The 9140-nt window shown below is 39.3% G+C and overlaps 1 protein-coding gene across 3 annotated transcripts in view; it reads left to right on the top strand.

Moving 5' to 3' along the window:
* Window positions 1–9140, top strand: part of PHLDB2 (pleckstrin homology like domain family B member 2) — a 68035-nt gene that overhangs the window by 50535 nt on the left and 8360 nt on the right. For all 3 annotated transcript variants that reach the window (XM_009274585.2, XM_009274584.2, XM_019470832.1), the window contains 2 exons: window positions 5089–5296; window positions 8539–8629. In XM_009274585.2, the coding sequence (XP_009272860.1) occupies window positions 5089–5296; window positions 8539–8629 (299 nt within the window). The remainder of the gene's footprint in view (window positions 1–5088; window positions 5297–8538; window positions 8630–9140) is intronic.

The raw sequence follows: 9140 nt of genomic DNA, 5'->3' as shown, positions 1-9140 counted from the left end.
TGCACCATGCACCAGGGGAGGTTTAGATTGGATGGGAGGAAAAATTTGAAAGAGGGGTCTGGAGAACAAGTCTGATGAGGAGCGGCTGAGGGAACTGGGGCTTTAGCCTGGAGATTCTATGATTCTATGATTCTAAGATTAATTTCAGCAGACATCCTTAAATACATCGTTGAAAACTAAGCCAATGTCATGTCAGTGGACATCCTTGGCGATATTCTTTTATTCCATCACTCTGATAAATGTTTATTATATAATAAATACACTGTATTTCTTACAAAAACATTCTTCAGGTAGATCAGGTTTGCCTTTTCAGACTAAGTGAATATTTTGGAGGAGTAAAATTTTATACCAAATCGGTGGAATTCTGCAAATGTACAGATACTGCTTATACTGATAAATATGTGCTCACTTCTCTTCCCGCTCCAAAAATTAGTTGTTCACCTGAAATAGGTGATGAATAGGTAAAAAGTGTTCTCGACTTGTCATGTGTACTGAGCCACTGCTTGCTTTCCTTGCGTTTCTTTTCCCACTTGACAGGTTTTTCACTCCGTCGGTTTTCTGTGTTCAAGGTGATGTATTGCAAACGGCATGGGGGTCTCGGGTTACTGATAACTTGAGCATACAGCTGCACCGAGCGCATTGGAGCTTGGTGTGCTGGGCTCAGTGGAGAGCCAGGGTCTCACATGATAAATGCCACTTCATCCACTCAGTTTGGAGCACTGGCCACCGTGCAGTGTGCCACAAACTGCTATACAAAGAGGATGATGTGCTCCTGAAGCAGTATTAGCAGCTTACCGCGTTCCTTAGGGCTTAAAAGCATTGAGCAAACTTCTAGACCAGATGTTTTGGCGTGTGCGTATAGATCTGAAAACAAGTATATTCAACGGTGCCTGGAGGAAGAGGCAGCTCAGCTAGTTTAAAGATATTATCGGAGAATTATCGCTAAACTAGTGATGGTCTAAAATGAGTTTTCTCTAATATGCTTTCTCCAGTTTTTCTTATTTCAGTCCGAGAAGGTAAACGTAAAAGTCTGAGATGAAAAATTCAAAGTTAAGAATGAAGTCAGGAAATGAAGAACAGCCACTTGAATTTGAACATGGATTTCAATCTCATTTTCTTTGTGCAGGAACAAGTAATGTCTATGAATAAATTTTAGGCTGGATCCAGTAGGAAATATTTTCATATATTTTTTAAGTACTAAATAGTCTTTATTCCCGGATTACGAAAACTGTGTTTAGTCAGTCATGTGAGTTCAAGAATTGTTCTTGAAAGAAGCAGTCACTGTCAGTAACCATAGCCTGAGCTAAGAGCAACTTATAAAATGTTTAAGAGGATGCATCTTTGATATAAATCATTAGTGGAAAAAGCTATTTCTTAGCAGCCATTCATGAGGTATTTTTGAAGGACTGTATTTATAAATTCACCTCCTGTGTACATGCCTTTGTAAGCAGCCCATGTCCAAAAAAAAAAAAAAAAAAAAAAAGAAGCTGTTGCTATTTGGTACAATCTAGAGACCTCACTCCGCAGAGGTCAAAACTTGGCCCCAGGAAGCTCCCATGGGGTGCTAGGTGCCAGAAGCCTGCGCAAGGACAGGCGGGAGCGAGGAGGGAGGGTTAGCCGATTCAGTCCCATTGATCGCAGGATGGACTCCAGAAGAGAAGAGGGAATGGTGAGCTGGGAGTTAAGATGCAAGACCAGACACAGCACTGGGAACAAAACTGCTGGGACAGAGAAGTTAGGTACCAGCAGGATGACTGTCTGTATTCTTTCTAAGGTCTACAGAAAAACAGTATACTGAGGGCAAGGTATATATGTACAAACAAATTATAAGCTTTTCAAAGCAGTTTGCTCTCTCCCCCCCCCCTTTCTCTTATTGAACTCAGGAAAAGCCAGAAAAGGTATGAAAACACCCCTTTACCTGGTTGTATCTATCACTGTCATGTTTTGGCAAAAGTACCGATTGCATCAGCACTGTCAAGTAGTTCCCAAAATCTTGGAAAACTTTAAAATAATTGTTAAATAATGATAGCACTTCAAAAATTCTTTTTTTCCTGCTGTCAAATAACTGTCACAACAAAACTTCTGATTAATGCTAATATCTGCAGAGCTACAGCTTTGTGCAGGCCTAATTTTTTGCTGCTTTGCTCATAGCCACACAAGTAGAGCAGAAAATTTAGAAATCTTTGCAGATCTGTGGGTGACAATGACAAGGTAGGCAGACTTGGGCTTCCTCGTTTGGCATGTTTCCACACAAAAAAATGTATCTTGACATGTTAATTTAAATTTTTAAAAAAAAAAAAAAAAAAGGGGGGGTGGGTGGAGAATAGAAATAAAAGAAAATGTACTGTGATCTTATGAAATACTGGGGTTTTTTTAACATTCTTGACAGTGCCACTTTCAATAACAGCTTTCACCTATAGTTCTGACCTCACCATAATTTTGTGGTGGTATATCTGGTTTTTGTGATTCTGCAATAACTCCTCTGGAATTTTTTTTTTTAGTGATATGGCTTTGTGGATATTTGAAATATTTTGCTCAAGAGTATGGCTGCTAACAGTGTTAAGTTTACTGTTGCTGCAGAGAAAACAAGCCAGTGCAACAAGAAACATTTTAGCTCATGTATCAGCTTAGACTTGGCTGATACAATCTTGGCTTGTGGGAAACTTTTCGTGAAGTGCTGGATCTTACGAGGAGTCTTAATATTTTTACGTGCATGTTCTGTGAATGGGCACCTGAGCAGTTAAAAATTCCTTAAGCAACAGATTGTGTCTCCATGATGCATAAGTGGGGCTGTGATGGAGGCAGGTTGGTTGCGGGGCTTCCCAGTGTCAGTACGCAGCTGATCCTGAGCTTTGAACTGCCTGTTGCTTACGGCATGGGGAGAAAATGAGAACATCACATTCTGCTTTGTTTCTGTGAATGTGTCTCATTTTGCGACCTAATGACTGTGTATTTCTTGCAGTGTTTAGTTACGTTTGCACGATTACATAAATTTAACTGATAAATGTTTTACTTAAAAATGGGTTCTTTATCTTCATGGAATGCTGACTTTCCTTTAGGAGAGCGTTTGTAAAACTGCTATGTTTCTTTATGCCTTTTAGATGGGTTTATTTTTCAGTGAAATATAAGATATGGAATTAAGATTTCTGAGTAGTCAAGGTTTTGCAAAGGGCTCAATAGAAAAACATGCACTTGAATAAAGTACTTTCAGTAATTTATTTTTTTTCTCTCTTTCCATAATGAATAATTGGTAACCATTTCACAGGAGCAATTAGTCATTCCAAAAGTTCGAGTATGAAAGGTAATTGCTTATCTGCAATAACAGCAGCATTTGCCCTAATAACGGGGAAAAACCCAAACTGCACATGTGAATCAGTAACACCTGTGTCGTGTGATGCTATTATCTATGACTGCTGAGGTGTATTTGTGTCCCTTTTGTCTCTTTTACTAATCGGTGCAATTGAACTTTTATTGAAATTTAGTGTTCTTTCAAATGGCAAGTAAAGTCCTATTAGTTCCTTAGAAACCAGCTTTAATTGTCTGCGAGAAACCTTTGTATGGTACAGAGGGAAGTGAGGAGGAAAGAGGAAACTATCTGCCTTGGAAATGCTTGTAGGGCATGATTTCCTTAATAATATGCTTTAATTATTCAGCTTCAGTCATGCTTTTCAGATACCTTTTGGAGAATGTTATAGCCTTTCCAAGGTAGAGCGGCAGTTGTTGGCTCCCTGAACTGGGACTCTCCCTACTCCGGCATGGCAAAAAATACCAGACAGTAACCTCGTCTGTGCAGATAGAGAATGAGAGTAAGGCAGGAAAATATTCCCACTTTAAGCATGTTTTCCTAACATCAGTGTCTTCGCGGTGCCCAGTAAAAATTTTTATCTGGACATTGCTGCGTTTGTACGTTTGTCTGCATTTTTCCTGTGTCTATCTTAAATATGTGGAATGTCAGTGGCTGCCTTCCTGTACGAATGGGAGGTTTTCATGTAGTCTAACAGTTCTTCCTGATCTCCAACTCTCCCACCAGCTCAGATTTTGGGTCAGGAATGTGCAGAGTATTATAAACTTGACTGAGTATCAGAACCGTGAGAAAGTCTCACTTCTTGCATTGATTGAAGGAAAAGATGAGCAGTGCAGTTGCATTTGTAATCACATAAACAAACCTTAAAAGGGCACTGTAAAATAAATTCAGCAGTTAAAACAACTGCCATTATACTCTCCTCTTCATCAGCCAAGCTCAACAACCTCTCTGTAAGTCTGTATAAATACTGCTGCGTTATTTACAAAGAGCAATGGAGACATGAGATAAAAATAATTCTGAAGAAATATTTTTTTTTAAAGGACACGTAGCCAAACAAAGTTCCCTGTGTTCAAGAAGGATGGCTTTTCAGAAAGAGTGATTTTGTGGAAAAATAACAGCGCAAAGAACTTAAATGTTGCATAAACCTTATTCTTGTTTACAGTCATTGAGCTATAGGGATCTGCTTCAATCATGTAGGGTGAACTGCAGTTTCAAAACTCCAGGAAAGTACCTCTACACTAGTAATTGTGGTGATGTGACAACTAGTCTATATGATTTCAGCTGAAACTAAAAGCCTACCTTGCAGTTACCAGAAGGCAAAGTTCCCCAAACAGACAAAAAATAATCCACATTCAGTAAAATCAACCAAAAAAGTACTCAAGACCATTGAATATCAGGACTTTTTCTTTTCTTTAATTTAATCAGTGTCAGTTTTTCTAGATCCCTGAATTTAGCTGCACTACTTTGCAGATTAGGCCTAATTTTCATATTAAAATGAAAATTTCATTCATTCAAATTAAATTTTCGTAATACACATACAAGAATATATATTGAAGTGTCACCCATACTAATCTGCATATATTTGTGTCCATCATAGATAAAACAGGTATTTAAAGATTTTATTTCAGTTACGATTAACTTGTGAAATTAACTGTAATATTGTAGTACCTTGGTCACAGTGCCATTAGGACTGAGGTGATTCTCAAAATGCTTGTGCTGCTAACACATTATGTTTGGGTCACAAAATTTCTGTGTAAAATAAATGTTTCCTCTGTACTCTGTAGGGTATAACCATCAGCGTATCTGTGAAAACCAAAGGCAGAAGTCTCCTGAATTCTACAGCAGAACAGCATCCGAATCGAATGTGTATTTGAATAGCTTCCATTACCCAGATCATAGTTACAAGGACCATGCCTTTGATACGTTAAGCTTAGACAGTTCTGACAGTATGGAGACAAGCATATCTGCATGCTCACCAGATAACATTTCCAGGTAAATCATCTTCCTTTCTGGTAATGGTCGTAGGGTTATAACGAAAAAAGAGAATATGTACATGCTGATGCTATGGCAATGTGAATGCTGCTAACTGGTTAAGAAAATATAAGATCATTAGACAGGCATAATATTTAGTATTTGTGTAGCCCTTCGTAATCAGGTTTAACTATCATTTCACCTGTTTATTTAAAGATGGAAAATAAAAATATGGAGAGGCTAAGTGATAATGTTGAAGGCCACAGAGAAATCAGTGTCAGTTCTGAACTGAAATTATGAAGATGTCGATGCTCTTTTCAGAGTGGGTAATAACTGAGCTTCCTTCCCTGGTCACTACAGGGAAGGAATTTCCTGCGATAGGAAATTTCTCGAAGACATTTGCCGACGATGAAGTACACTTGTTCTGCAAGTCCAGCATGTTAACTTACTAGAGCCTTATGCTGAAACACTTAGGGCTCCTCCGGCGATCATTTTTGCCCTCTCCTCTCCCTTTTCTGGGTCAGTAAAAACAAGGAGAGCACTGAAAGGCTCAGAGCCCTCGGCTGCTTTTCTCATCCTCAGAGGCTGTCAGCTCAGACACCACTCCTCAGATAAAAGGAATGTCAATGATCTGTGTTAAAAGTCCAGCTGAGTCTCAAAATTGTGTGCAAACAATTCTCTTCTGACAGTCTGGTTTTAATGATAGTGGTTTCATTTCTGCCTACAGTCCTGCCCCAACAGTTTCACAAGCGTAAGTGGAGGCTGATAATTAAGTACAATGTTGTCACGGGATTAAGAATCCCTTGTGAACATAAGGACAGCTTTTTTGGCTAGCATGTTGTGTTTTATTCAGCATCTGTTTCCTGTAACAGGTTATCAGCTCACTGATTTCCTCTTGTAGTCTTTATCACTGCAATGTTAAGGGTTTCAGAAAATACCAGTGGCACCGATTCTGCTGGCTGGGTTGTTTTTTCTTTTTTTGGTTGGTCGGTTTTGTTTGTTTTTTTTAAAAGTAAAAACATTAGGACTCAGGTTTTGAAGATTTCTGTTTTAAATAGATACACAGTCGGCAAGTTTCTGATAGCTGGAGGCAAGCTGGGAATTAACTCTTATCTCTGCAGTGATCTAACATGGCAGTGGTATGAAATCTGTCTCTCTTTGACTTGCTGCTCTGACCATTTTGGAGGAAGATGGCGTGTGTCTGAGCTACCTCGGGGCCATCTCGTAAGTGGAATCTTCAGCCCAGGATGGGGGAGCCCCGACGGCTGTTGAATTTCGGCTGGTGCTGTTTGCCCTTCTGCCTCCCTCTGGCTCTTCTGCAGCTTCCAGAGAATGCCAGAAGAAAAAAAAAAATCAAAAAACCAAACCAATCCAAAACCCAGAAAAGGACCCATTACAACAGATCTTTCAGTTTCTCACAAGGCAAACTTTGGTGACGGTAGAAAAGAGCGTGGGCTGATTTTGTGGATAAAACTTGGAAGATAGGCAGTTAATGTTCCTTTACAAAACTTCCCTTAAGCAAAATTAATTCAGATTGTTTTAGATGGTGTTTGAGAATCTTTTCTAGTCATATCAGACTTCAAAGGAAAACAATTTATGATGCTTTGTTCTGACATATTTAAAATATGTTATATTTTACCTTATATAAGGTGAGAGAGACTTTTTTTGCTGGAAATGCATAAAATCTGTCTGTGCTCAAAGTACAGAAGAAACAGAACCACTGTAGTCATTCATCAACTCGCCAAACAGTAGTTGTTCCAAGGTTCGTTAGCAACTTATTTTTCGTGGCCAAGGTTTCAGAAATTGTGATCTTCTGCTATGCATTGATTTCTGTGAGCAGGATAAGCAAATCAAGGAGGAAAGAATTTAACTAAGCTGAAGTGTTAACCAGTTTAATATGGGCAAACCTACTGCAGTTAACTAACTTCCACGTTGCTCAAATTGCTTTTAATTTATGGCCCTGTTGCTTTTACTGAAGTTATTTGACCCAGATTCTCTTGGCCCATCAACTAAACATACTTTGGCCAAACTAGGCTTAGGCATCTAAGTCAGTGGCCTCATTTTTTTCAGAGACAATAAGCTTTTAGAGTTCAGATAGATTTCAGATAATTACACCTTTTCTGCAAGCTTGGGTTAAATGAGGTACGTTATTTTTATATTGTATTGTATCCTGTCATGAAACATAGCCCCAGTATCAGACAGAGAAATGTCTTCTGAAGACTGTCACACTTCTGACAAAAATCCTGGTCTTACAGACGTAAGCGTCAGAGGTGTGCTCAGAAAGGGAAGGGGGGTGTTCTTACTTTTTTCTTTTCCTTGCCCAGGGACGCATATTTGTGTTCCTTCACAGTTGGTCTGTATGCTGTTAAGTAGCATGAACAAATCTGCCATCTGACACCCACTTCCACTGGAGCGGTCAGATAGTGTTTTCAGTACAATCCCAAGTCAAGTTTCTCTCTGCCCTAAACATTTGACTCCATCCTATTTCCTCCCGTTGTGCTTCAGTCTAATGGCATTATCAATGGTAATACAGTAATATTTAACAGCAACTGTTTTTCTCGAACAGCGTAAGATGAAAAATAAAGTAGAGAGCACGCCATGGAAATGCCACAGTTGAAATGGCTGTTAAATTGAGATGAAACAAAGAAATTGTATTGGAGAAAAGAGACAAAAGAAAAAAGGACAGGCAAAGGTGATAGCTGTGTTGTGCTGGGACAAGACCTAGCACTCTTTGTGATTACCCTTGTTTCTTTGGCTTGCCGGTTACTTTAACTAGTAGATCCTTCCAGACACTACTCTGTCACTGAATGGCCTTTATGCATACCTCTTAATCCTCCTTATTTTTACCGAGCATTTTTTGATGATGAACTCAGTGAGACACAAAACAGACACAGTCTACAGCCAGAAAGGCTGGTATATTCAGATGGCTGCTAATGCCAGCTCTGAGCATCGGTAGCGTGTTCTGTTAGGACATGGTAACCACCTCCATCCATATTGTGTTATCTGGCGGAAGATGACAGATCACAGGGGCCTGACAAGATGCATTTTTAGGCACTCGAGTCTGCATTTTTCACAACTCTGCATGGGGAATGTATACATTGAGAGTGTACCATATACTTTATACATCATTTTTTGTTAGTGCCTACTGCACTGAATTGGATTAGAACAGTATCAACTCCATTCTTAAACTGTCTAATGTTGGACTGTAAAATATGTCTTTAAATACCAAGTATTCTTTTAAATAACTGATTTTTTTTGTGCAGTGCTAGCACTTCAAATGTTGCAAGAATAGAAGAGATGGAGAGACTTCTGAAACAAGCGCATGCTGAAAAGACTAGGCTGCTTGAGACCAGGGTAAGCATAACTTTATAAGTAAAACTAAGTTAGTTAGATAATATCCTCCTAAATGCAGCATTGGACCCTAAATATTTTACACATAATAGACACTTAAATTACCTCTCCCCCCTTAGTTTGGTCTGGTTTCACGCTCACACTACATCTTTGAGCCCGTACGCAGTATCTGCTATCTCAATGGGTGAGCTGATGGCAAAATCCCATCAGAAGCTAGGTCAGCACTGCTCCTACACCTGCTAGGAGAGCTGCTTAAGAACGACCTTCATTTCTAGAGTGGTAATATTTGCAATTCTGATTCCAATTCTCAGTCCGCTTTGCTGGATGTGTATGTCTGCCTACTTAAGAGGCTGGCATGGTTTAACCTCAGTCGGCAACTAAGCCCCGCACAGCCGCTCGCTCACTGCCCCCACCCCCAGAGGGATGGGGGAGAGAATTGGAAGAGTAGAAGTGAGGAAAAACTCATGGGTTGAGATAAAAACAGTTTAATAATTGAAATAAAATTATAATAACA

The sequence above is a fragment of the Aptenodytes forsteri genome, unplaced genomic scaffold (assembly GCF_000699145.1).
Source record: "Aptenodytes forsteri isolate BGI_AS27 unplaced genomic scaffold, ASM69914v1 Scaffold287, whole genome shotgun sequence".
Classification (NCBI taxonomy): domain Eukaryota; kingdom Metazoa; phylum Chordata; class Aves; order Sphenisciformes; family Spheniscidae; genus Aptenodytes; species Aptenodytes forsteri.
This window is presented reverse-complemented; position numbering and strand designations above follow the sequence as displayed.